Source organism: Microcebus murinus, chromosome 2 (genome assembly GCF_040939455.1).
Source record: "Microcebus murinus isolate Inina chromosome 2, M.murinus_Inina_mat1.0, whole genome shotgun sequence".
NCBI classification, from domain to species: Eukaryota; Metazoa; Chordata; class Mammalia; order Primates; family Cheirogaleidae; genus Microcebus; species Microcebus murinus.
The window spans coordinates 5,773,112-5,800,508 of NC_134105.1; the positions used below are offsets into that span (position 1 = coordinate 5,773,112).

A 27,397-nucleotide genomic window follows, 5' to 3' on the forward strand; every position below is an offset into this window, starting at 1 on the left:
CTGAGATAGAGTGCCAAATTGTCTTGCACCGTTTCTCAGTTTGTTCTTCATGGCACCCTCACTGGCATTGGGCATCCTCATGTAAAAAGTTGTTTTTAATTTGAAAAAGTTCAGTCTTAATGACTTCATCAGTATATCTGAGTGATAAGCTAGAAGTCAGGGATATCAGTGCTCCCTTTCGCTTGAACAGGTTTGGACTATTTCCCCCCTGTGTTGTGTAGAGTAGTGGTGAGGAGCCTGGGCCTGGGGTCCAAGACCTGCCCCCACACCTGCAGCGGGACCTCAGCTAGGCTGGGTGATGTCTGTGAGCCTCTGGCTCCCGGCCTGTAAATGGGGAGAATTAAGTCCCTACTTCATGGGGGCACTGTGGCCACGTCGGGTAGGCAGCACACATCCCCCAAGGTGCCACAACACTCTGAGCATGGGACCCTGAGTTGTGTACCTCACCAGCCCTGAATAGCCTGGGTGGTGGGATTCAGAGTTCAAAATGTAGGCCAGGTGTGGTGGCTCATGCCTGTAGTCCCAGCACTTTGGAAGTCCAAGATAGGAGGATGGCTTAAGCCAAGGGGTCCGAGGCTGCAGTGAGCTATGATCAGCAACTGCACTCCAGCCTGGGTGACAGCGAGACCCGGTCTCTTTTAGGGGAAAAGAAAAAGTAAAAAGCTCCTAAAACATTCTTTAGCACTTGGGCTTAAAACATTTTGGCTGTTATTTCTAGGTGGAGAGTGAAAATGTGAATGATTTTTCTTGTTTCTTTTCTTTATTTTCCATGTTTTCTACAGTCGACGTGTTAATTTTATTGCATATAGATATATCTATATATTTTAGAAAATATATTTATATATAGACAAACAGATTGACAGACTGGTCCATCATAAGAAACTGAGGGGAAAGGGTATTAGCAAGGCTCCCATTTAACAGGTAGGGAAAATGAGATCTTAGCTCTGTCACATTGCCTAGCAAAATAAGCACTCAAATATTTATGGATTGGTCGAGTATTGCAGATTTATTTGAGCTACACAAATAGGTGGTGACAAAATAGTTTATGTATTGACCTATTAGGACATAGCATGTTTTAATGTGTTAATATCGGATTAATACGAGGCCTTTAAAAAAATCTGGTAGCTGCATAGTAATTTAAATCTTTAGAAAGTAAGTTGAATGCCAAATAATAAACCTTCTAATCACATATTTAAGATTCAAGATGTGAAAGAAAGCCCCAAAGGAACATTTACAGCATTCAGCTGAGTGTCTGAAGAGTGCGCCCCAGTGCACTGAACTCTTGTGACAGGGGTTTTTTTAAAGGAACAAAAACCTCCACCTTGATTTGTGTCCTACAGTGGAGTTGTTTCTCAAATCAGGCTGTTTGAAGGAACATATGAAACGGCGTATGGCTGTCCCTCCCATCCCAAAGCAAATGTTTGTTTTGTTGCAGTGATGGAAACATTTCCATTGGTGAAGCAAATATTTAGAGCTGAAAGAAACATTTGGGCAGCCAGGATGTGTCAAAATAGAGCAGATGTCTGCCATTTAAAAACACATTTTTTAAAAAGCCACCTTGTACTTGGCTGCTGTGGTTGCAGCCACAATGGGTTAAGCAAGAAGTAGGGTGTCACTCTAATCCCACCCCACCCCTGCTCCTGGGTGTGGCTCACACCTTTTTCTGTCTTAGTTTTTCTCCTCTGGAAAATGGAATTAACCATTTTAAGTGATTTTGTTCAGGAGCAAGGTTTGTTTGTTTGTTTATTTTCTCAAGTATTTTCTTTGTCCATAAAAATTAATTTATCCTTTTGAATCAGAAATCTAGTCACAGGGAACAAAATTCATAAGGATATGCAGTGACAAGTCTGTCTTCAATCTCTGATCCCCAGCTACTAGTCTCTCTCCATATATAACCAGTGTTACCAGTTTCTCATCTATTCTCCTTTTATTTCATGCATTTATACACAACCAAATACGTGTGTCCGTGATTGTGTACGGACAGATACGCAATCTTTTTTTAACATAGAGGTCCCATGTTCATATCACCTGGTTTTCCCCAGGCTCCCTGTATTCTTCTGTTCTTCTTCTAAGGGGAAGATTGAATCTAAGAGTTTGCTTATGTAAGGTGTGTTGACTATGTCAGGTGGCAGAGGGGAGCAGCAGGTGTGTCAGGCCCTTGGCCCCTCCTATATGGTGCAGAGAGCCCTGTGTGGGATCCACTTCTCCCTCTGGGCCTGCCTAGGCTGTGGGCAAGTTACTGTCCCTCTCTGTTGTCCCCCTTTTTATCTATAAAACAGAAAGGAAAAAAGAAAAGGAACAAGAGATAGACCAGATGAACTCCAACTTTTCTTCCTGTTCTGAATTTCTTTGGTTGTCAAAGGCAAGTTGATTTTTTGTTTAAACCAGTCTTCTGCCTCTTCTGAAACAGGAGTGAGATTTAAATATTGTTAGATTTATCAATTTGGCCTTTCCACACGTGTGCAAACATACATTTGGCTTACCTGGCCTTTGGCATTTAAGTAGCAATGATTCCTGATTACCATCCCCTTGGTCCTTAAGGACATAGTTGTTTCCCTAGGACTTGTTCAGTGGACTGTGGGAAGGGCTGACTTCTCAGTCTGTTGCCAGAGACCTGCTGGGTTAGAGATTGCCGTTTGTGACAGCCGGCAAGGATATTTGTCCTGCTATTAATCCTCTGGAATTGATCACATATCGAAAGTAACTCCTCTTTGTTTTTGTTTCCAGTTTAGCAGAGAGGGATTAAAAGGGGGGAGAAAAAAACCTTTAGACTATATAGATCTAAAAATAGACATCATGGATGCTGATTGGAAACCCTCCCAGTCTTTCATATGAGAGATCTCAATTTGTGTTACACAGAGGGGCAGCTCACTTCTGTCTTGTTCACCAGTTATACTACTCCCCAGAGAAGCTCTATAAATTTTATAGGAAAGTTTCCTCCTTATGCGGAAGGAGCTAAGCTCAATGACTGGTATGTCTGATATAATTTAAGGCTCCAAGGGAGTACGTCTGCCTTGTGGAATAACCTATCAAAAGTAAATGAACGAAAACTTTTGATCTTGGTTGATTTGGCTGTGTCATTGATACTATTGGGCACTGGACCCCATGACCCTAGCCTATCTGCTTTGGAATTAAACTGCTCCCCTAAACTTGCATTTAGTTCGCTGCTAAAATGGTCCTTCTGCATGCTTCACTGGTCGTGACTTTGGAGCTTGCCTGCCGACGTTCTACAGTTTCTGCCCTTTGAAACCTCCAAACTTGGACTTGGTTGAGTTTTAGCATCCCTCTTCTGCCTCTCTGAGAGGCAGAGGTCCTGCCGTGTTGACATTAGGAGAGCAGACCTGCCTTCTCGTTGGACTCGCAGTGGAACGAGCCTGTCTGCTTCCTCGGTCTTTGGGCTCGCGCTGAACTACATCGTGCAGCAGCTTTTTATTCAGTGATTTATGCCAGGAGACGTGGCTTGGTGATAGCCAGTGTCCTTTTGTCTTTGTGTTTATTTTTCTTCCACATTTAATGTATTTAAAGGATATATTGTCTTTATGGTTCACTGGGATAAGGAGGGATTGGTGCAAGTTTTAATGAGAGGTCCCCCAGCGCTCTGTGTTGAGAGGAGAATTATCTTCTTGGTTAGATATCTTTCTTTCGCTTTCCTTAGGTGGCAGAAGGCAGTGTTTTGCTGCTTTTTGAAATAGCATTTCTACCTAACGATTTCTAGAAGGATACTGAGAGGACATTCAGTTTCAAGGCATCATCAGCAACTTTTTCTTCTGTTGTTTGAACTTCCTCATTTAAGGAGAGGGGAAAGTCTCCTGTCTTGTTCTTGAATTTACATATCAACAACAAGATGGTGGGAACCAGGGCCCCCATCAGATCAGTTTTTATAAAAACTCTTTCATTCAGGGTAATGATATTTGAAACTAGTTTTCTAAAAAACTGTTTTCGCTGCTTGGGAATAGTTAATCAGTAGAGAAGAAAGCATTTTACTTATTTGCTTAATATTTTAACCAAGTGAATTAGACAGGTTGGGGGACTGGGGGAGGGGGGTCAGGAAGTGGGGGGAGGCCCCATAAACAAGGTGATATATAATATTTTTTTTGTTCTCCTTTTAAATAAATACCGATCAGCTTTATGTTCAGAGACAATAGGAGCCGTTGGCTTAAATTTGCAGTTTACTGTATTTATGGCTGTAATATCAAGGTGCTGCCGTCGTAATTTCATGCCCCAATGAGAAGAGCAAGGTCGAAGCAAATGCTTCCATCGGCATCTGCTAACACACTAACTCATAAACAAGGCCCGGCTGGATCAGGTGGCACGGAATAATACAGGCTAATGAAATACAGCACAGCTTTCCATTACTGTTAGTTTTTACAGTGTCGTCATTACGTGTAATTTATGTTTAAAAAATTCAATTTTATACAAGGCACTGGGAAATAGGGGTCTACAGGTCATCCAACGACTTTTAGAGGCTCTGAGAGTCCTTATTGTACTCTACTGTTCCAACAAAATGTTAATAAAATAAAATAAAAATACTTTTTCCCTTTCCCCTCCCGAACCTTTTCTGAGAGAGTTGATTTTTCTTTTAATTTAGGGAGTATTTTTAGCGAGCTGTCTTCTCTGCATCATCTCCTTCCCGGGTGTTCAGGGCAGGTAACCAGCCGTGTTCTGAGAGGTGACCCCCGCTCAGTCTCCGCGAGTCCAGATGAATCGCCCGAGTCCTGCAAACAGACGGACTGCACGGATGGGGGAGGAAGGCGTCCGAGTTGCCAGCCCTGAACTGTCGCCCTTCGCCACTGGCCCGCCGGCCCTGGCCCTGTAATCCCAGTCAGAGTCAGACTCCACATTTTGATTATAAAACTCAGGCTGGGACAGAAGGTGCTGCCAGGGATTCATTACCTTGCTTATTTTCAAACTATTCCTAACCTTTCTGTCCTGGTTGTTGTTTGACCTGAAAGATGCAGAGAACACTGCTGTCTTCTGTCATCTGTCTTTCTGCTCCACCTGCAATGGGCCAGGCCTGTGGCAGTGCCCAGTGGTCACTAGGGACAGTGCTGAGGTTACTTACTCTGAGAAGCCCTTGCACAGCCTGTCCCACAGAAAAAAGACGGCCCTTGGGGTGCCTGGTTTGGTCTGAGTCGTGGGAAAGGACCCTGGGGCATGGCACTCACATCACGGCCAGTACCTTGCAGTTCACAAAGTCAGCCAGTTTGGTTTTGTTTGCATTTTAACAGGAACCTTGAGAAGAAGAAGGCAAATTTGTTTATCTTCTAGAGGATAAAAATAGACAGGTACGGCAGCCCTGTGGCCACGCAGTTCAGATGCCGCAGTGGTGACACCGGGGCTTTATTAATCAGTAGGATGTAGCTCACTTGTTCTGTTCTTTTCCAAGAAGCCCACCCTGGAGAAGAAACCTGGGCCCAGCTACTGCACAGGAGCAGCGGATGGCTCCTGGTAAAGAGAGCTGTTCCGGAGGCTTGCGGAAGTAGATTCCAGAGAACTGAGAGAATAAGTCTGCCCCGATTCTGGGTGCACAAGGTCTTCACTGAGAGTTCCGTTTGAATTGAGAGCTCTCAGTTTTGCAAATCAGGCAGCTGTGGTCTGATAAGGTGGAGTGGAACTGTCCGCCCCCGTGGAGTCAGGGCCCCCGCCTCCTGCGTGCCTCGCACAAGCTCCCTGGTCCCTTTCTCCTCCTCCTGTTGGCCAGAGCTAGTGAGTGGCTGGAATAACTGGGCAGGACTTTCTTAGTGTTGTTCTCTATCGATAATATATTTTAATTGTTAGTGCTATACACCGGTGTCAGGGTGTTGGGGGGAGCTGGTAGCTCTTGAAAATCACCAGGTGGCAGAGGGGAAGTTACAGAAAGAACCGCTAGATGCTCAGTGCTATTCTTGTCAGATAATGCAGATTGACACCCCAACTAAAAGAAAATTCTAGGCTTTATTAAAATTGACAAATTCTTCCAAAGGCAGCAGCTAAAGGAAGACTTCGGGCAGACAGGGAGGGGAGGAGGTCGCACGCCGCAGGACGGGGGAGCCCTTTGCTCCCACCCCTCTGCTTGCTCAGCCACTGCTCAGTCCCTCTGCGGTTAGATGATTCCTTGCAGATAGCAATCAACTGGAAGGAAGTGTGTGTGTCTAATTTGCATGAGATTATTTAAAACAAAAAAAAAAAGGTCTGCATTAGTCAGGGTGATGGTAAACAACGCAAAGAGATGCCTTTTATAATATAGCCCGTGCCTCAGCTTTCAGAGCCAAATATAATTCACTTACAATTGGCAGTTTCCTTTATTATTCCTTTTTAACCTTTTGGATTCTGCAAGGTCTCAGTCCAAGATCTGCACTGTTTGTCTCGGCAGGGTTGGGAAAGATGGGGCTAGGGCACCTGAATGTCTTACATGTGGGTCCTATGGCAGCACCTTGTCCCTAAAGGCAGGGTCATCTCAGCACCACATTGTGATCTGGAGAGAGGTGGGTGACCCCCACTTAGTGTCTGTGAGTCCCGGATGCATCACCTTAGTCCTGCAGATACAGAAGCTGGTCCGTTCTGCCTAAGCTGAGGACACTCCGGAGGGAGAGGACACTCTGAAGCATAGGTGCCAGTATGTGAGAGGCATTTGGATTTGATCTAGGGTTGGGATATTAGAACAAGACCAGGAAAAGGACATCCTACCGTGTCACTCTAGTGTTCAAAAAGTTGTCCAGGTGTCATTTGCAGGTAGGAGCCAGGTGTTAAGTTCCTATGTTGTTTCAATATAGCCCCAAAACAATATTCCTTGGCTCTTGAGAATGCCTAGGGTGGGGATAGGGGAAGAAAATTTAATCCTCTAAAGCTCTTTAATAAGACTGAAGACTTCAGACATAAGTTCTGAATCTGTCATGTGATGTTTTGCAACTCTGTGGTATAGTGGAAAGTCACTGGGCCGGAGAGGGAGAGCCTTGGGTTGACATCAGCATTACCCTTCTCTAGAACAAGCAGGATGTGGGCCACTGTTTGCACTCTCCTTGGATCTCAGTTTTTTTAATCTGTTAAATGAGGGCAATGACAGGGATAATGGCCCAGCTCTGAAATTATATTATTCAGTGAAATTGTTAGAATGCTTATTTTTTTTAAAGAAGTAAAAGGGTTCATTTATTGTAGCTAAGTCAGAATCCTGACTCTCCTAGAGAACTAGAGCTACCAGAATCCCAGCCAGTGTAAATTTGGAGCAGCAAACGATAAGGTCTCTGAAAAACACGAGATTGGAGGAAGTGCTGATGCCCTTTAAGCCGTGGCCTCACCAGTGGGCCCAGCTGCGATAATGCAAGGAACATGTTTTATTAGGAAAATAGGCTTCGTAAAAGCTCAGGGCCAGAGGGCAGAACAACAGGCAGGGAGTCCTGTCCCTTTAACCAGCTCCGGCTCTCAGGGCCGCAGCACAGCCTGTAACTTACTGTATATTTCCCCAGTGTTAAACATTATCGTACTTGTTTATATTTGAAAGAGCCAAAAGGGAAAATGAGAATGCAACTGAATGCTCCTTTTGGGAAAATTATCCTCATTTGCAGCCAGCGGCTGACAAGGCACACGAACCACCAGGACTGTGAAATTCCATAGTGTACCAGTGACCATCAGCCTGTGCTGACGCCGCAGGTGCCGCTTTCTTCTCTAATGGCTGATTATGAACTGGTTAAAACAACGTCTTTCCTGCTAGGACTCTGAAAGGGGTTCTCCCTTCCTGCTTAGTAGGAGTGGTCGTCAGTCACCACGCAGGCCAGAGCCCGAGAGGCACAAAGCCTGAGTGCCCCGTCCATTCTTCTTGGAGGCAAAATGACGGGTAAAGCAATCCCTTGGCAGCTGGAGGGTCAGGGAGGAGGAGCACACCCTGTCTTACTGTACTCTACTGAACTTTCGCTTTTCTGTTTGGAAGGTGGTAAGTGCCAGTAAATGATACACTTTGAACCCTGGAGACGTTTTCATCCGCCCACCAGTCTGTTGAGAGCGTAGTGCAGTCGGGGCAGCCTAGTGGCCCTTCACACTCCCAGCAGTGTGGCCTTGCCTGCCTCTGGCTAGCTCCACTGTGAGAGGAGGGGAAAGGGGGAAGAGCTGCAGTTTTAAATGGGGACAGACCTCAACTGCTCAGCACAGAGAAGGGAAAAAAGGGTCCAGGACCATTTAGGCATTCTCCCTTGATCGCTTGTGGTAGGACATGAAAAGTTTGAGGGATGGCTGTAGTCAACTCACATGCTGGTACGGTGCAGGGCAGAGCTGTGCTTTAAAGCATTAATGTGCACCATCTATTAGCCCCTAGGCACAGAGTAGGAGGCACCATGCTTTTGAAGATGCTGATCCTCAGAACCTCCTTGTACTTCATCTACCCCCAGGGGCAAATATACCATGCTGTGGGCCTCTAATGGAGAGCTGCCGACCAGATGTGGAAAAGCTCTCGGCTCTAGTTTAAAAGCTCTGTGTTGCGGCTCGACTGGATGTTGGGATTCCCGGAACAGCATGGGCCGGCTGAGTGGTCTTTTGCAGACTAGTGGTGACCTCCCACCTGCCTTTCCTACTCTCGACAGCTGGAGCGCCTCTGTACACATAGCTGCTTCCCGAGTTGGCCTGGGATAGTTCTTCTCGTACCTGCATGCCGCACTTTGTTCCTTTTCTTTGGGTTGGTCGGTGCCCTCCTCCTCCTCCTCCTCCCCAAGAGTTAATGTCCCCAGTTGGCCTCAGACCCATTGAAAATGTCCCAGCTGTGTGCCCACTGGAAATGTGGTCTTCATGGGGTTTTCACTTGCCTTTTATTCTTCCATGGGCAAATCCTCTCCACATGTTATCGCCACTGCAGATGGCGCCCTGCTATTTCCTGATGTCCCATGTGCAGTGTGGTTTAGAGTGTTGGGAGGATTAAAAAAAAGGGAAAAGAAAAACTAGCCAAAGGCGATATAGGCAGCCTATGATAGGCTAGAGTAATAATCATCTGAAAGTTTGGGCCTGGCCTTGTTTTGATCTGTTTTCTTGTTTTATTTTCTTCTTTACATTCTATATCCCATTCATACTAATCACAGTCGGTCCTGATTTTTCCTTTTATTTCTGCATTTGTCATAAAATAAAGCAAATTATTCCCGTCTTCGGAAACGATCTAGACTAATTAGTCGTCTCACCCAATAATTAGTTTTTTGTTTCCCTGTCTGTTTTCATGCATTATTGTTAGTTTTTTCCCCTCTTTTTTTAACACCATTACAGATTAAAATGAGCCACATTTGCAGTTGATGGTATCTGTTTTCGGGGGGAAGAATGGAGAATTGCAGTACGGAGCGACTTCAAAAGCAGCAATAAACTCAAGGATAAATTAAGGAAATTGAATGAGCCACATTTGGAAGCAGTGTGGAGGCTAATATTCTGTCGCTTAAGGTTAAATTGCAACTGAGAGAGGTTCCGGAGAATCCCAAATCGGGGAGGCAACTTACTAGGATGCTAGGCATTCTGTGGCTTTTGGGGTTGTTTCTCAGTGAAGATTTTGTTGCAGCCATGGACATTGGCGAAAGGTACTCACCTGCAGTTATGTTCTCTTCTCCCAGGGCTGACAGATGAGGAGATTGACTTGGCTTTCCAGCAGTCGGGCACTGCGGCCGATGAGCCTTCGTCCCTGGGCCCAGCCACCCAGGTGGTTCCCGTCCAGCCCCCTCACCTCATTTCTCAGCCATACAGTAAGTCACCCACTCAAACTCCTGCGTAACCTTGAGACTGGGATTCAGGACTCTGGCCAGAGAGCAGTGTTTTACTCTCTCAGGCTTGCCAACCGGGAGAAACTGAGAGTAGTGGAAAGCTCTTGGGTTTTTCCCAAAGAATGTGACATACCCACATCTCCTAGACTGACTTTTAACTATGTGACAAAGGTTTAAAAAGAGACAAGGGACCAGAATACATGAGTTTATTGTGTTGTTTCAAGTATTTTGGTTACATGCAAGAAACTATAAAATTATTTATTGGTTTTGTTTCCATTTTCTTATGAGTGCTTTTGAATGTTACTATTTCACTAATAACAGCGTGAATGCATTTTTATTTGTTCACTGAAATAACTTGTCTCCTAATTTTATTTTCTAAAGTTGATATTCTTAGGTTTAGGCCAGTCTTCCCATTCCCTCCCTCCCTTGTCCTGGCTATACCATGTATATTCATACAGTAGCAATCTGTTAGAGAATTTCAAGTTAAAATGTAAAAGTCCCTTCTGAATGTTACTTTTAATTATGATATGAGATCATGACCCATGAGAGGATCTTGTTGTTTTTAAATGAGAGCTACTGTAGGAATAAACTTTCTTAAAGCTAGTAATAAATGTATATCTACAAAATATAGCTAGAATCCCTTCTTTAAGTCATGTATGAAAAGTCTAAAAAGGTTAAAATTGGCTCCAAAGCTATGGGAAATAGCACAATTTTGTTTCTTTAATGTAATTCATCATTGGATCTATTATCTTTGAAAATGCCTTTTCTATAATTGTCTTCATTTTAGTTGTCTATCTCAGAAGTTTTATTTTTTCAAAGAATGATTTCAAACAGTGTTCGGTATCAGATTTTAAAGAGTTTATTTTAAAATGACAGATTCTTTTTGATCCCCCAACACATGGTCTGAAACTACCTTCTTCTTTTCCCTTCCCCTTTGTTTTCATTGGCTGTGTTGGAGCTGGGCAGGCGTGATCAACACGGTAGACAGAGCCAGCAAGGCCCACTCTTCCCTGCACGTGCAGGGGCCAGCAAGCGGTTAGAACTGCTTTGTGTGTCACAGATCTCATTTAGATATCTCCATCTTTTGCTCTCTGGATAAGGCTTGGTGGCCAGGAAGCACCCACTCTAGTGTATCTGTCCCTTGGTCATTGCTTAGTCAGCCTACTCCAGGGGAACAGAGCTTCAGCCTTGGACTGAATTTGGGCTGCTGGGTCAGGCCTGTGACTTGTCAGCTTGGATCCATTTCTCCTCCCTGGCCATCATTCCTTCCAGTCCGTAGGGTTTGCTTTGGGTCCTAAACCTACTTTACTTATTTCTTTTTAACCAAAGGCTGAGTCTCTACACTGGTTCTTTAGTTGTGTCCCTAGGCCCAGCCGTGTAATGGGATTTGTTGAGGATAGGCAATGGCAGCTGGGGTGTAGAATTTTCTAAGATGCACATCTGTTCTATTCCAGCTGTTTCTTCCCATGGCTTAATACCAAACAGGTCTCTTGGCTACTTGGAAACTTCTTGCTCAGACAAATTGTTCCGGTTGGTCACAGAGTGGGCCTAAAATGCCATGCATTTGCCTCCTTTCTGAAGGCACAAAGGGTTAAACAGTTAGTCTTTCTGAAAGAGGTAAAAGAATGGGGTGGGGAGGGCAGTGCAGTCATTTAAATCACTCTCAGGTCCAGATCACTCTGAGAAAAAGCATTACCCGGTGAGGTATGGAGGTAGGAGTATTTTTAAGAGTCTCCCAGCCCTAAAAATAAAATACATCTTCTTGGAGACAGACTTCTTCCTGCTTTGACACTAGTATAAAAACAATGATAATGGTAATTTTAAATACCTGAAGTTTTTAGTTGTCACCATTGAGCTTCGTTCTTCTTGTACCGTTACATTGCTCCTTTCAGCTCCGGGGGCGACTACCTCTTCACTTCTGTACTTTTGCCAAGAGGTGTCAAAACTGCTTAAAAAAAAAAAAAAGCTTGATTTTGATTAATATAGAGAAACAAGACTTTGCCTGACTGATAATAAAACTGATAAATGACATTTGAATTACTTGTAGCGGTAATTTATTACATAAAATATCTTTTATTTGACATGCGATTAGTTGCTGGAAGCATCACTCAATCTGACTAGTTTAAACATGCTCTAAAATGAACCCCAGTAAAAACCAGGGCTGTCTGCTGCTGGCGTTATGAAATATACTAATCCTGGAGTGAGGAAAAAAATCTGACTTTAAATATTTAAATGATTAATTGGGTTTATATATTTTTTTACCTTTCTAACCCCCTTAATTACAAGCAAACTCAGGGGAGTTTCTGAACTAGGTGTGCAATCTGCATGCTTATCACTGCGGCATTGTCTGCGTCCGGGAGGGATTTATGGCCTCCATTCATGTGTGTTCCTGCCGATTTTACATCTAGATCCCCGGCAGCCCATTCCTTCCCATTTCTTGGCTTTTTAAGGACATTCCATCTCTGAGCTCAAGCCTGGAAAATGGGATTCCCTGGGCCCAGCCCTGCATGCTTGTGTGACCTTGAGATGTTAGTAAATGCCCATGCCAGCAAAGAGCACACAGGGACTTATTGGAATGGTACTGGTTTGATTCCTCTGTGTTTATTAAGCACCTACTGAATGCTCAGTACTGTATCATGTGAGAGATACGAAACATAATCTTTAAGAATCTTGCCTGCTCTTTGGGAAAGATAAGATAAACCCTTAAGAAAAGAATAATATAAGACATTGTAGTTTAATGCCAAAATTAATTATACAGACAAGAAATTCTATAAGAATACAGAAAAGAGAAAAATTAATGTGGGCTGGAGAAGTCAGGGAAGGCTTTTGTGAAAGCGGTAGGAGGTTGACACCAAGGGGGAAGCGTGGTGTCACCTGGTGTGAGCATAAACTGGTGTTCTCAGGGCTTAAAAGAAAGTCGGTAGAGTTCATGAAAAGTCAGGCTGTGGATCGAGAGGAGATTTGACATTCTGTTTTCCATTTCGGTTTCTTTTTGTTTGACTTTGAACTGGGAATCAGTACGTGTATGTGCGCAGGCCTTGCAGTCGTGAGCTTGGAGTCCTGATAAGTGCTGCATTGGTTAACTCAGGCTGAGCTGTTTGGCCTCCTTTCCTTCCAGAGACAAGAAGTCAGGTAGTTATGAGATATAAGCAGGGCCGGTGTAAATTTTGTAGGATAATAATTTTTTCTGAGGCTTGAACCTCCCCCCACCCCCTGCCCCACTGTCTTTTTTTTTTTTTTTTTTTTTTGAGACAGAGTCTCGCTTTGTTGCCCAGGCTAGAGTGAGTGCCGTGGCGCCAGCCTAGCTCACAGCAACCTCAGACTCCTGGGCTCAAGCAATCCTCCTGCCTCAGCCTCCCAAGTAGCTGGGACTACAGGCATGCACCACCATGCCCAGCTAATTTTTTCTCTGTATATTAGTTGGCCAATTAATTTCTTTCTATTTATAGTAGAGATGGGGTCTAGCTCTTACTCAGGCTGGTTTTGAACTCCTGACCTTGCGTGATCCGCCCGCCTCAGCCTCTCAGAGTGCTAGGATTACAGGTGTGAGCCACTGTGCCTGGCTACCCCTGATTATCTTCATTCACTGAGCAATAGTTACTGAATGCCTACTGTGTGCCAGGCACCGTGCTGGACCCCTGTGCTGGGTGAAGGTCCCCAGCTGCTCCTGTCTGGTGGGAGGGGCAGTTAAGCAAACACAGCAGGGCCTGTGAGGTGGGCCCGGGCAAGTCTGTGGCACAGGCCAGGAAGGGGCGCTTCAGAGAGCAGATGCTCAAGTGGGTTTGAAGGGACAACTGGTTCAGTGATCAGACAGGATGGACAAGAGCGTTTCAGGCTGACGCAAAAGCACGTGGATGTGAGACTGGTGTGACGATGAGCTTAAGAAACTCTGGGTGGTTCAGTCCGGCTGCAGCACAGAGTGGGAGTGTCCGAAGAAACAGCTGGAGCAGGGTGGCTCGGTCACCCTGACAGAGGACAACTAAAGGCACAGTGATGTTTTACTTTGAAATGCATCTAATTATTTTTGAGGCCATATTACTTATTTGACCATATTTTTCTTAGACTGATATTCAAATTATTTCAATCGTCTGAGCAGATGCCACGTGGGGAGTCAGGGAAGACATCCTGGGGGCCGTTTGCCTGGGGCAGTTGTCCCCGCATCCCCGTGGCCTTCGCTGGCCAGCTCATTGCTGCTCTTCCAGTTGGGGTCAGCGTCGACTGCTCCGTTCTGACTTGAACGGAGGCTCTCGTCAGCCCTCTGGGTGCCCCGCTCCCCCCGCACCACACCTAAGTGTTTATTTCAGCATCTTCCCTATTAAACCACGAGTTCCAAGGCTTCTTTGTTTTTAATCTGATGGCCCGCGGCTCTGACTGAGCAGGTGTTCTAGCGATGCTGGTGGAATGGCTAAGCGCTGGTGGAAGCGTGGGGCTGTCGGGGAATAGCATCAGCTTGAGCGAGCTCCCCCGGTAGCTGGTCAGCGAGGCCTGCGCGGCCGGTTCCGGGCAGACTGCGGGAGAGGTAGGGGCAGGTCTTGCCTGCGTGGGATCACTGTTTAACATAGAGGGAAGCCCAGTGCTTGGGGAAGGACAGAGAAGGCTCGCCCGTGGAGCCTTGTCTGGAGGGAATGTTGAGAGCTTTCCGAGTTTAGGAACCAAGGAAACTCGAGAATGCTGGTCTCAGGCAAGGCTTTCTGGAAGGGGCAGGACTTGAACTGGATTTGAGGGTCAGTAAACTGCAGCCAAACCTACAGTAGCAAGGAGGCCTGGTGCCAGGGTGTCCTGCGTGTCAGTGATTCGGAGGTGACCACACAGAAGGCACGCGGACAGCACGTGTTCCCATCAGGAGGTAAAATAGGAAATGTCGCTCTCTGCCACCCCACTTCCATTTCTTTCTCTTTGCTGGCTTAGAGACAAATCTCATTTTTTGCTACATAAAAGTTACTGGTTTGTATATGAAGAAAATATTCTCTAATTTTGAATAAATTATATATTTTTTGTTTTGTCCTTGTTACTGGTCTAGATTAGGACGTGCCCTGTCCATTTTGTTTCCTGTGTGTTCCTCCTGGTTTGGTGCCATGTGGGGGCCAAATAAATGCCACTGTGGATGCTGACGAGGGCAAGTACCAGCGGAGAGAGCTGGATGAAGCGATCCTTTCCTTAGGCTTCTTAGGCCAGTAAGAGTCTTCGGTGTTGATGGTAGTTAGGATTATGGTTGTGCTGACCATGTGTTAGTTTTATAAAAATCTGCTAGAGATAACAGAAAACCCAAAACAAGAATGTTGTAAAAAATAGAAGATTTTTTCTCTGTTGTGTAAATGTAGGCAGTCCAGGCTGCCAGGAGGCCCTCTGGTCTTCAGGGACCCTCTCTGCTTCCTTGTTCTGAATCCCCGGCTGGCGTCTGTCTTGTGGCCCAGCGTAGCTGCTCCAGCTCCAGCCGTCCCATCTGCCATCCAGCCAGTGAGAGCGGGGAGAAGGAAGGAGAAGGGCAGGGCACCTTCTAAGGACACTTCCTGAGAATTGCCCATGTCACCTGCACTTTCTCCCTGTTGGCTGGACCTCAATGGCACAGTCATACCTGTCTGTAAGGGAGGCTGATGTGAGGCATGTTCTCACCTTTTCACATCCCATAGAAAGTTTGGGTTCTGATAAACACTAAGTTCAGGATAATGGTCACCTCTGGCTGGGAAAGAACATATGGCCAGCTTCAGTGGTGTTTGGAAAGTTTTAGCTGGTAAATTAGGTGGGTTTGGAATTGCTAATTTTATTATCATTCTTTCTAACTTATATAAATTTTATATATTTTATATGTATCAAATATTATGGGGTACATTTGTAAAAGTTGCATTGAAGTTCTCAGATCTTGCTTCCTCCCTTGGGCTCAGCCGCTGACGGGACAGAGAGAGAATCCACACTGCTCCTGTTGTTCTCTGTCACCACAGACTTCCTTTAGCTCTTTTATAAAAAAAATTCTGAACAGAGCTTTAATTTTTTTAAATCAGCTTTATTGAGGTGTAATTTACATAAAATGTGCTCACTCTAATTGTACAATTTGAGTTTGATGAGTTTATACTCCCATACAACCATCGCCACATTGTAGGACATTTCCAGTACCCCAGAAGGTTTCCTTATGTCCAATTTCCAGACACCCCCCCCCCAATCCTGATTCTAGAGCAACCACCGATCTGCTTTCAGCTGCTGCCTGCTAGGTTGCTCCTCCCTGGAGTTCTGTGTGAATGGAACCGTATGGTGTGTGCTCTTTTGTGTCTTGTTTCCTTTGCTGAGCGGGGTGCTGTGATCCGCATTGCTATGCATGCCCGAAGCTCCTTCCTTTTGCGATTAAGTGGTGTTCCCTTGTATGGATGCACCACAGTTTGCATCCATTCACCAATTGATGGACTGGGGGTTGTTTCCAGTTTTGAGCTATTATGAGTAAAAGTCTTTTGAAGATTTGTGTGCAAGTCTTTGTATGTTTTCATTTATCTTGGGTGAGTGCCTAGGAGTGGAATTGCTGGTTTATATGTTAAGTATAAGTTTAACTTTATAAGAAACTACTAAACTATTTTCCAAAGTGGTTGCATCATTTTATCTTCCCACCAATGATGTTTAAGAGTTCTACTTGCTATATACCCTCAACAGTTGGTATTCTCAGTCTTGTTACTTTTAGCAATTTGAATGTATACAGGGTGCAGTGGTAGCTCATGGTGGTTTGGGATTATATTTCTGTGATGACTAGTCAGGTGAGCATCTTTTTATGAGCCTGTTGCACATTTGCAGCTCTTTTTTGGTGACATGTCTGTTCCAATCTTTTGCCCATTATTAATCATCTTCTTACTGAGTTGAAAGAGTTCTTCATGTATTCTGGATTCAATTCCTTGGTCAGGTATATGTTTTAGAACCATTTCCTCCCAGTCTGTGGTTTGCCTTTTTGTTTTCTTAACATTACCTTTTTTTGTTTTTGTTTTTTTTTGTTTTTTTTTTTAAGAGATGGGGTCTCACTCTCTTGCCCAGGCTGATCTGAAACTCCTGGCCTCCAGCCATCCTGCCACCTCAGCCTCCGTAGTCACTGGCATACGGGCATCAGCCACAGAGCCCAGCTAACGTTGCCTTTTGAAAAGCAGAAGATTTTAATTTTGATGACATTCATTTATCTTTTTTTTTCCTTTTATAATTCATGGTTTCTGTGTCCTATCTAAGAAGGTTGGTTGGGATAGGTTTCTTGCCTATCCCAAGGTTGGGAAGACTTTCTCTTACGATTCTTCTAGAAGTTTTATAGTGTTAGTTTTTATGTTTAGGTCTATGATCTAGTCTCAGTTACTTTTTGTGTGTGGTGTGAGGTGACAGTCAAGGTTCACTTTTCTCTCTGTGGATATCCAATTGTCCCAGCACCTTATGTTCAAAAGATTATCCTATTTCCCTTGAGTTGTCTCCTTATGAAAAATCAATTGACCGTGTATGCATGAGTCTGTTTCTAGATTCCTCTTTTTAAAAAATAATTTTTTAAAACAAAGCTATTGAAGTATATTTTACATATCATAAAACTCATCCATTTCAAGTGTACAAGTCAATGATTTTTAGTAACTTTAGTGAGTGGTACAACCATCACTATAAATCAGCTTTAGAGCACTTCGTCTCCCCAGTAAAATCCTTTGGGCCCATTTACTGTTAATCCCTGTTCCTACCTCTAGCCCCAGGCAACCACTAATCTCCTTTCCATCATTATAAATTTGCCTTTTCCGGGTGTTTCAGGTAAATGGAATTGTAGAATATGTGATTTCTTTTGCCTGGCTTCCTTTACTTAACATATTTTTAGGTTCATCCATGCTGTGGCATGGATCCATACTTCCTTTTTATGGCGGGATAGTATTCCGCTGTGTGGTTGTACCTTGTGCTGTCCATCTGTTCACTGGCTGAGGGATCCAGACCGTCTCTGTCCCGGCCGACATGGGTGCTGCCGAGAACATTCACGTGCGAGTCCCACATGGACCTGTGTCTCATTCCTCTTGGGTGGATATCTCGGAGTGGAATTGCTGGATGTGGTAGTTTTATGTTTCTGGATCTCTCCTAATCCTTTTATTTCTGGCCAGGCATAGTGGCTCACGCCTGTAATCCTAGCACTCTGGGAGGCCAAGGTGCAAGGTTCACTTGAAGTCAGGAGTTCAAGACCAGCCTGAGCAAGAGCAAGACCCTGTCTCTTTTTTTTTTAAATATAAAAAGTAAATAAAGATAATTCTTTTTTTTCTAATTGACTTTTTTGAAATATAATATACATATAATAAGATTCATCAATTTTAAGTGTGCAATTCAATGACTTATACAAATGAGTTGTAACTAGTTTAACTCATGTGACCAACACTACACTCACAATATAGAGAATGTCCATCACCCTCAAAAGTTTCTTTGTGCCTTGTATGTCCGCCCTCTCCCCTGTCTCTGGTTTCTGTTAACCACCAATCTATGCTCTGTCGCTATAGTTCTACTCTTTAAGAAAATTTCGTATGAATGGACTCATACAGCATGTAATCTTTGTGTCTGCCTTCTTTACTGTAACATAATACTTTTGAGATTGATCCAGGTTCATATATATCATATACAGGAATGTATCTTATACACGTAGTTAATTCCTTTTTATTGCTGAGTTGTATTCCAGGCATTAGTGGACTTTTCTGTAAAGGGCTAGGTCTGAAATACTTTAGATTTTGTGAGCCGTATGTGTCTCTGTCACCCATTCTCCTCTTCTTCCCCTTCCTCCCCTTCCTCCCCCATCCTCTCCCTCCTCTTCCTGTTCTTCTCCCTTTCCCCATGCTATAATCTTTTAAAAATGTAATAACCATTCTTAGCTCATTGGCTCTATAAAAACAGACTAAAGTGGGATTGGCCAGCTGGCCATAGTTTGCTAACTTTTGTTGCTCCATGTACCACAATTTGTTTATTCATTGACCAGTTGATAGTCATGTGTGTTGTTTCCAGTTGAGGCTATCGAGCAGGGGTCCTTAAACTTTTTAAACAGAGGACCAGTTCACTGTCTCTCAGACCGTTGGAGGGCTGGACTATAAAAAAAAACTATGAACAAATTCCTATGTATACTGCACATATCTTATTTTGAAGTAAAAAACAAACGGGCAAAAACACCCACATATGGCCCACGGGCCATAGTTTGAGGACACCTACTGTTGAGAGTAAAGCTGCTATGAACATTTGTGTATACATATGCTTTCACTTTCATTTCTCTTGGGTAAATAAATACCTAGGAGTTGAATGGCTAGTCACATATTAGATGTATGTTGAATTTCATAAGAAACTTGTTAAACTATTTTCCAAAATGGTTGTATCACTGTGCATTTCCATTGGCAATGTGTGAGAGTTTCAGTTGCTCCATATTCTTGTCAACATTTGGTATTCTCAGTTTTTAAGTTTAGCCATTCTAATATATATGTAATGGAACCTTATTGTACAGTACTTTTAATTTATATTTCCTTAATGTTTCCTATATGTTATGTTCCTATATTTTCCTATATGTTCCTATATTTCCTGATGATATTAAGCAAATTTTCACATGGCCATCATATATCTTTTGTGAAGAGTATCTTCCAATCTTTTGACCACTTAAAAAAACAACTGTTGGCCGGGTGCGGTGGCTCACGCCTGTAATCCTAGCACTCTGGGAGGCCGAGGCGGGCGGATCACTTGAGGTCAGGAGTTTGAAACCAGCCTGAGCAAGAGTGAGACCCCGTCTCTACTATAAATAGAAAGAAATTAATTGGCCAACTAATATATATAGAAAAAGAAATTAGCCGGGCATGGTGGCACATGCCTGTAGTCCCAGCTACTCAGGAGGCTGAGGCAGGAGGATTGCTTGAGCCCAGGAGTTTGAGGTTGCTGTGAGCTAGGCTAATGCCACGGCACTCACTCTAGCCTGGGCAACAAAGCAAGACTCTGTCTCAAAAAAACCCACCTATTATCTTTTTATTAATGAGTTGTCAGAGCTCTTTATATATTCCGGTCACAAGTCTTTTATCAACTGTGGTCCCCAACCCCTGGGCCAAGGACCAGTACCAGTCCATGGCCTGTTAGGAACTGGGCTGCACGGCAGGAGGTGAGTGGTGGGCAGGCAAAGCTTCATCTGTATTTGCAGCTGCTCCCCATCGCTCGCATCACCGCATAAGCTCCGCCTCCTGTCAGATCAGCAGTGGCATTAGGTTCTCACAGGTGCTTGAACTCTGGTGTGAACTGTGCATGTGAGGGATCTAGGTTGTGGCTCCTTATGAGAATCCAATGCCTGATGCTCTGAGGTGGAGCTGAGGCGGTGATGCTAGCGCTGGGGAGCGGCTGCAATTACAGATTATCATTAGCAGAGAGATTTGACTGCACAGTAAATGAAATGTGCTTGAGTCATCCTATAACTGCCCCCCAATGTCCCTCCACCCTGGTCCATGGAAAAATTATCTTCTGTGAAACTGGCCCCTGGTAGCAAAAAGGTAAGGGACTACTGCTTTATCAGATATATGTTTGGTGGATATTTTCTCCCAGCCTTTGGCTTGTCTTTTCATTTTCTTGATAGTCCCTTTGGAAAAGCATAAGTTGTGCATTTTGATGATGTCCATTTGATCAACTTTTTCCTCTTATGGGTCATGCTTTTTGTATCTTAAGATGTTTTTGCCTACCCCAGGATAGCAAAAATGTTCTTCTGTGTTTTCTGTTTTCTTGTAGTAGCTTTATAGTTTTTGCTTTTTTGTTTCGGTGTGTGGTCCATTCTGCGTTGTCATGTACGGCGTAAAGAAGTCAAGGTTCATTTTTTTCCTGTGGATATCTATTTGTTCCAGCACCACTGTTGCAAAGAGTATCCTTTCCCCACAGAATTACCTTGGCCTTTTTTGTCAAAAATCAGTTGACCATATAAGCATGGGTCTATTTCTGGACTCTTCTGAATTCTTAACAGCTTAATTAGGGCTCATATTTTTTAATCTATGAAGAGGGGATATAGATATGCCCTCAGTGTCCTTCCTGCCTAAAGATGACACTGCTGATAGCATTGCAGCCCATGAGCAGTGGAAAGGATTGTCTTTCAGAGGATGAACATGTCAAGACAGGCTTTGGATTTTCAGATGTGATTGTGTTGGCTGCTGTGGTGCCTTTGGCCATACAGCCCGGCCAGGTGCTTCTGCTCAGAGCAGGGATGGTCTGTGTCTGGTTGCTGCTCTCTAGGTTGGTTTGTCCTTCTGACCAACCCTGCCAGCCATCCAAAGCCATGAGCTTCAGTGCCATCGCCCCCGCCCAGCTGTTGCTAGCCTCCTCAGCTTGGCCTGTGGGACCTGCAGCTGGTCACCAGTCTTCCTGTGCAGGTAGCCCAGCATCCTGTGCTATAGCAAGCACTGATTTGTTGGGCTGGCTTTATTCCAGGACCTTACTGTGAGTGGGTTTGTCTGAGCATAATGTTCAGGGTGGCTTCTGAGCAAAGCTGGTGGGCTGATTTGAGGAGCTAGATCCACTGCTGTGTGGGGTCAGGGCTCCCACCCTGCTCAGGGTGGAGGGGACCTCCCCTGGCCTGCCTGGTGTCTGCCACTGCCCTGCCCCATGCATGGGCTGCCAGCCTCCCCAAGGACAGGACAGTCTTCTCTCTCTTGTCAGCCGGCACGTCACTGGAGTGCATATTGTCTCAGCAGGATGATTTTGTGACAGCTTCAGCTCTATGTCGCTGATGAATCTTCCTGAATTGTAGGATTTCCGTGGTGTCGATGGCTGAGTCCATGACTTAGTGATTTCAGGCTCAACATTGCCATGTTGTGCACACAAGTCCCAGGCCCATGCATGTGTTCCTACTGGATGATCTTTGTTCTCTGCTAGCTGAGAATTTCTTGGTCGATAGAGATAGAGTTAACGAAATTGAGTACTGTTGGTTTGTTGTTGTTCAGTGCACAGTTAAGGAGCCGTGGGGTACAGCTCTTCTGGCTCTGGCGTGGGCTCTGTCCACCATGAGCCTCTGGGCAGACAAACCTCCGTGGGGACTGTCAGAGCTCACGCTAGTTCGTGGAGTCCTTGGAAAAGTTAAGAAAGGCGTTGGGTTTTAGCCCTACACCCTTCTCCCTACAGTGACGTACCCCCTAACTCATTGCATCCCATAGCCTGAGGACAGTCCCAGAACTGCTCAGTTGTGCAGGTGTTAATTGCCACAGCCATCAGAGACGCCCAGGATGTGGCACTGATGAGTGACCATGCCGCCAGCCTTCAGCCAGTCATGCCTGCTGAGGAAGTGCCGTAGACGATTTGGATCTGAGCGAGAGTTGGAATATCATTCTTCCTGGGTTCTTTGGGGCGAGCAGAGCTCTGCCACATTCAGTCAAGTGCTTGATAAGAAGAGAAAAATGTCTTTGGGAAGCATCTGGCTGGTGCTGTGGTACCAGGGACTTGGCCCCAGGCTTCCTGCCCACTCGGCTGCCTTGTGTGCCGGACAGACCGGCATCTGTCTCCACACCGGAGGGGCTGAAGCCTTTACAGAGCTCACTCATCCAGTTTCTTTACCCAGCTAGAGCAGAAGAGTGACTGGCCCCATTTCTGCCCTTGTCTCTGTAATTCTGGCCGTTTGGGGAGCATGGTGACAGGAGGCCGTGCTCCCAGGTGCCCTGCTCTCAGTCTACACTGGACTTGGAAAAAATCAGTGGGCAGGGACAGGAATGCAGGTGGTTGTGGCCGGGAGGTAGAGCCAGTTTGGGTCACACTGATGCTCTTGTGGTAACTCTGGTCTGTTACCCTTGAGAGCCACGCAGTGGGCGAGGGTCATCTCCATCCTAGTTTTCTTTTTTTTTCATTTTGCCACAAGACAGAATTGTATCACACATCTCCAAAACGAGTAAAATGGCATTTCAGCTTCTTGTCTTTATAGACTCTCTGAACTTTAGGAAAGATCATTCTGGTCCCTTTTCATTAATAATGAAAACCAGGGGGCAATAAAATGTTCTTAATGCGAGCATGGCAGGGACGAGGAGCAGTGAGGGGTGAAGGGTGAGGCTGGCAGGGCCCACAGATGTTTCTAGGGGCTGGAGGAGCTCAGGGCTCTGGAAAGTGGGGGCAACCGTGGGAGGGTCCTGGTCTGCTCAGCCTTGGCGGCCCAGAAGCCCAGCAGGAAGAGGCTGTGCTTCTCGTGGTGCCACGCGTTTGCAGGAGAGCAGAAGAGTCCAGCAAACCTTGGGTTCTGGTCAAGTTTTTATCTTGGTTACAACTACTTTCTTGTAAGAGATTTAGTGGGTGTTTGGAAATCAGTGGTGAATGCGACGTTCTGGACGAAGGCCCCGTTTTGAAGATGTTTTCTCTGGGAATGTCGGCTGCACAGAGGGCTGTTGTGGGCGTGGACTGAAGCCTTCCTGAGCAGCGACCCTCTCAACGAATGGCAGCGTCACTCTAGCTTCACGTTTCCTCCTCAAAATGAACTTGCATTAGATGTCAGATTTTGCATCTGGCGCGCAGAGCAAAGCTGACTCGTAGAGAAATGGGAAACAGAGGGCGCCCCGGCAGAGACTCCGAGTGCCCGGCTCCTCAGGGTCAAGGTGAAAGATCCAGCTGCCTCAGTGGCCTCAGAGCTCCCTGTTCAATGAGAAGCAGTTCCTGTCGGATGTCTGCTGCTGTCCCGTTCGGTTTCCTACGTGAACGCCCAGTGTCACTGCGCAGCCTAGGGAGGGAGGGGCGGCCCTTGCTCGCTGTAACACAAGCCCCAGAACCCATAAAAGAACAGATTGGTAACTTTATATAAACAGGAAAATGTCTCCATGCCACAAAACACCATTAGCAGAGTCAAAAGAAAAATAAACTGGGGAAGGTGTTTGCGATTCATATCACAAAGGGCTAATATCCCTGAGATATAAAAAGTCTCTCTAAGGTGATAAGGGGAAAGAAATCAAGTAGAAAAGCCGAGAATGCGAGATACACTGAAAAGGAAATACTGATGAAAAAGACGCTCAGTCCCTACTCAAAATGAGATCAATGCAAATGAGGGCTGGAGTGAAGCTGTTTCCCCGCGCAGCGTTGGCAGGAGTCTCCGCGTCTGACTCACGCTGTGTCGGCGTGGCTGTGGGGAGGCAGCCGCGGTGCACAGGCTGGTGGGGTGAACTGTGGGACCCCCTTGTCGGTGGCGTGGCAGCGGCTCTCAAAACTGCAGATGCACGTGCCTGTGGACCGGGCCCCGGGGCTTCTGAGGGCCACAGGTGTGCGTGCGCCTGTGCGGGAGACGGCAGCACTGGGGAAAGAGGGGGAGCCTGGAATGGGGCCGAATGCCCGTCGGTAGGAAGGTTAAATGGAATGTTATGCAGCTGTAGAGAAACTACCAACAGTGGCTTTCCCGGTGGTCTGGTGGTCGGGGAACAGCCAAGGAGCGTGGCCTTGGCGGTGGAGGAAGCCTTTGTGCCTCGGCCCGACTCACGCTATTTGGTGTGTGAACCGCAGTGTTTGTTACCTGTTCCAAAAGCGTACGGAAACGGGAGCAGGGGCTGAGGGACAGGCCGTGTGCTGACTACAGTTTTGTGACCAAGACTCCAGGGCTGGGTCACGCTGGGGAATCTCATGTGGAGTCCACAGCAGGGAGGACCGGGCAGGGAGCGTGGAGACGCCAGGCCCTGCCCCCGAGTCTGCTCCGCCTCCCGAGAGCCCCGTTCAGCAGTCGGGGACGAGGGGTGTCTCCTTCACCCCCTTGGGGGCCCTCGCGTGGGATCTGGGGTGGCTGCGTGCCAGCAGCTCCTCCCCACGGGCCCCCGTTCTGCCCTGAAGAACGCCCGTCGCCTGGTCCTGAAGCACCAGGACGTGGCATGGCCCTCAGGAGCGTGCAGGCACAGGTGAGCGGTGACGGCGGTGACGCTGTCCTGAGGGTCTGAGGAGCGCTGCTGTCTTCCCCCTCACCCTTTCCCGGTTCTCCCTTGGGCACGCGGCCTCGGTGCCTTCTGGGTAACTGGCTGTGCCGCTGTGATCTCATTCCATGCTGCTCTGTGTCCCACGCCACTGGCCGCTCTGGGAACAGTGGCCCCAGGCCCTCCCGAGGTGGCCTGCAGTGAGATTGGGATGTGGGTGCTCTCTGTCCCCAGAAAGGCGCATGCAGGAGCCTGTCCTGTCCTCTCCCCCAGCAGCAGCTGCCTCAGGAGTGGTGCTCGAGGGAGACCTGGGCCAGGAGGCTGCTCCTCCCCATTCCAGTTCCTCAGCAGCAGCCTCGGAGCATGTCCTGAGGCGGCTCCGCTCCTGGTTCCTGTCCTAGTCCAGCCCCCTCCACCTTTGGGGGCCCTTGCGGGAGCCTCCACTCGCCATCCCACCACCCCAGCCTCCCACGTCCCCAGACCCTGGCACTCCCTGATGCAGACTCTTGTGCGGCTCCCCGCTGCTTCTGAAACACGTTGCAGCCAGCCCCACCACCATTTCCGCCTCTTTTCTCTCTGCTCCCTGAGCTTATGCAACCCGCTCTGTTCTCCTGAGCACCCTGTTCTTGCAGTTCTCTGGGCCAGGGCAGCTTTCTCCCCTTAGTAAGGCCGGGGGTGCTCGCCTGGTGCACACCGACCCACCTTCTGTCTGTTGTGCCTATTCCTCCTCTGCCCCGAAGATGGCAGATCTCCTCCAGGGCCCCTCTCCCCGCCACCCCACTCTCACACCGCTGTCAGGTGGGCGGATCGCTCAGTCTCCGGAGTTGCCTCGCTCAGTCATTTGTAGACTGCGTCTTCTCTGCTGGCTCAGTGTGAGAGTAGAGCAGGGCGATCCGGTTCACCACGGGCCTTACCCTCCTCTTGTTCGCCACGAGCTCCCTCTGTCCCGTAGCTGCCCCTGGTATGTCCCTGGCTGTGGTAGGGCCACGTGTAGGGGCACTGATGCACACCTGGGTCTGCTCACCGGCTCCTTTTTAGATCCTTGGTTCCTGGAGGTAGAGACCAGGCCGTAGGTCTTCAGATCACCTCTGCCACCTAACTCCCCTCTCCGGGGACTTAGCTCAGTGCTGAACACCTCTGTCCAGCAGTGTGCAGTGCCAGTGACTGGAGATCACTCCTGTCCCAGTTGAGGCAGGTGGCTCTAGGAGCCTGGGAAGAGGAGGGTAGGGCTGAGCTGATGTTGCTGACAACCATATACCGTCCTCCTGGAGCTGGCTGCCTTTCACTGGAGGTGAGGAGACAGTGCCACTGAGGCACTGTGCCTGTGCTCCCTGGGGAAGGACGTTGTGTGCCACTTCTCTTAATGCTTCTCCTTTTCCCGCCCTCAGGCCCTGCAGGTTCCCGATGGCGAGATTACGGTGCCTTGGCCATCATCATGGCAGGGATCGCATTTGGCTTTCACCAGCTCTACAAGGTGAGTCACCTTTTCAGCAGCCGCATGTGCCATGCCTCTGCCACCCTCGGGCATTCGGCCCCCGTGTCACAGGTCCTTGGCTGCTGTGTAGAGACACTGCCCCGCTCAGCCCTGGAGCACGGTGGCCATGCAGGTTGGGGGAGACGCCTGGGCAAGTCCCCGCCCTGCTGGGGCTCCAGCCCACCTCTTGCCCAGGCTCCAGCCCACCTCTTGTCACGCTCCGCTTGCAGGAGGACCGTGAGGTCCATCCATTGACAGTTCATGGCCGGTGCTTAGAACAGTGCCCGGCGTGTGTTGAGCAGCATGAGAGGCAGAGTGACATCGTGAGTGAGAGCACGGACACCAGGCTGTGTTGAACCCTGGCTCTGCCCCTTAGAAGCCGTGTGGCCTTGGCTCAGCTCTCATCTGTGAAACGGAGATGATAGCACCTACCTCTGAGGCTGTGGTGATGATGAAAGGAGTGGGCTCATTTGGAAAAGGCCTAGGACCGTGCCTGGCTTGTAGGAAGTGCTTTGTGCACCATCGCCCTACTCTAGTATTTACAACCAGGGCCGGGTGCAGCAGTACATACCTATAGTCCCAGCTACTTGGGAGGCTGAGAGGGGAGGAGTTCAAGACCAACCTGAGCAACATAGAAAGACCCCTGTCTCTACAAAAAATAAAAAAATTAGCCAGGCATAGTGGCGCATGCCTGTAGTTCCAGCTACTTGGGAGGCTGAGGCAGGAGGATCACTTGAGCGCAAGAGTTTGAGGTGGTTGTGAGCTAGGCTGACGCCACTGCACTCTAGCCCACGCAACAGAGCTAGATCCTCTCTCAAAAAAAAAGAAAAGAAAAGAAAGAAGAAAAGCAGCAGCAGTAAGAATTCATCATCTTGCTTTATAAATACATAAAGACTTAGGCTGGGGTAGTGTATCTGCTCCTTCCTGGTCTTGGATCATTTCTGGTCTCAGAAATGAGGTTTTTAGTTGGTTACTCGTATGAGAATTTCTTGACTTTCACACTTAGGACATTTTCAGCCTGAAACATAGGGCTGCCTTTGGTGAGTTTCAGCTCAGTTGTGAGTGGTAACTAACACCATGGTTGAAAAGCACTTTGCAAAATAGAAAATGCCTCTATATATGTGCTAAATAATAATCTTCACTTAAGAGTTGCTCTTGAAATGAGTTCCCACAAAGCCCTTGTGAGAGACCTTTTCCTTCCCCAGTACAGAAACCTTAATGGAGAAGTTTTAGGCCTCACTCCCTATCCAGGGCCCAGATAGATTAAAAACCCAAGTTATCCCCTGGTAACCCCGGCCAGGCCCGCGCTGCCCTAGCTCTGGCGCCACCCATTACGGTTGGCAGCGGGTCTCACTGTCTCACCGGCGAGGGCTTTGTCTCTGCGCCGCCCTGCTCTC

At 46.9% G+C, this 27,397-nt stretch overlaps 1 protein-coding gene across 3 annotated transcripts in view; it reads left to right on the forward strand.

The window, feature by feature from the left end:
• The window catches only part of PEX14 (peroxisomal biogenesis factor 14), a 133,616-nt gene that overhangs the window by 97,339 nt on the left and 8,880 nt on the right, over positions 1-27,397 (forward strand). For 2 of the 3 annotated variants that reach the window (XM_012791416.3, XM_075993913.1), the window contains exons 4-5: positions 9,552-9,680; positions 25,915-26,000. In XM_012791416.3, the coding sequence (XP_012646870.2) occupies positions 9,552-9,680; positions 25,915-26,000 (215 nt within the window). The remainder of the gene's footprint in view (positions 1-9,551; positions 9,681-25,914; positions 26,001-27,397) is intronic. The other variant, XM_075993908.1, reaches the window with a different exon arrangement.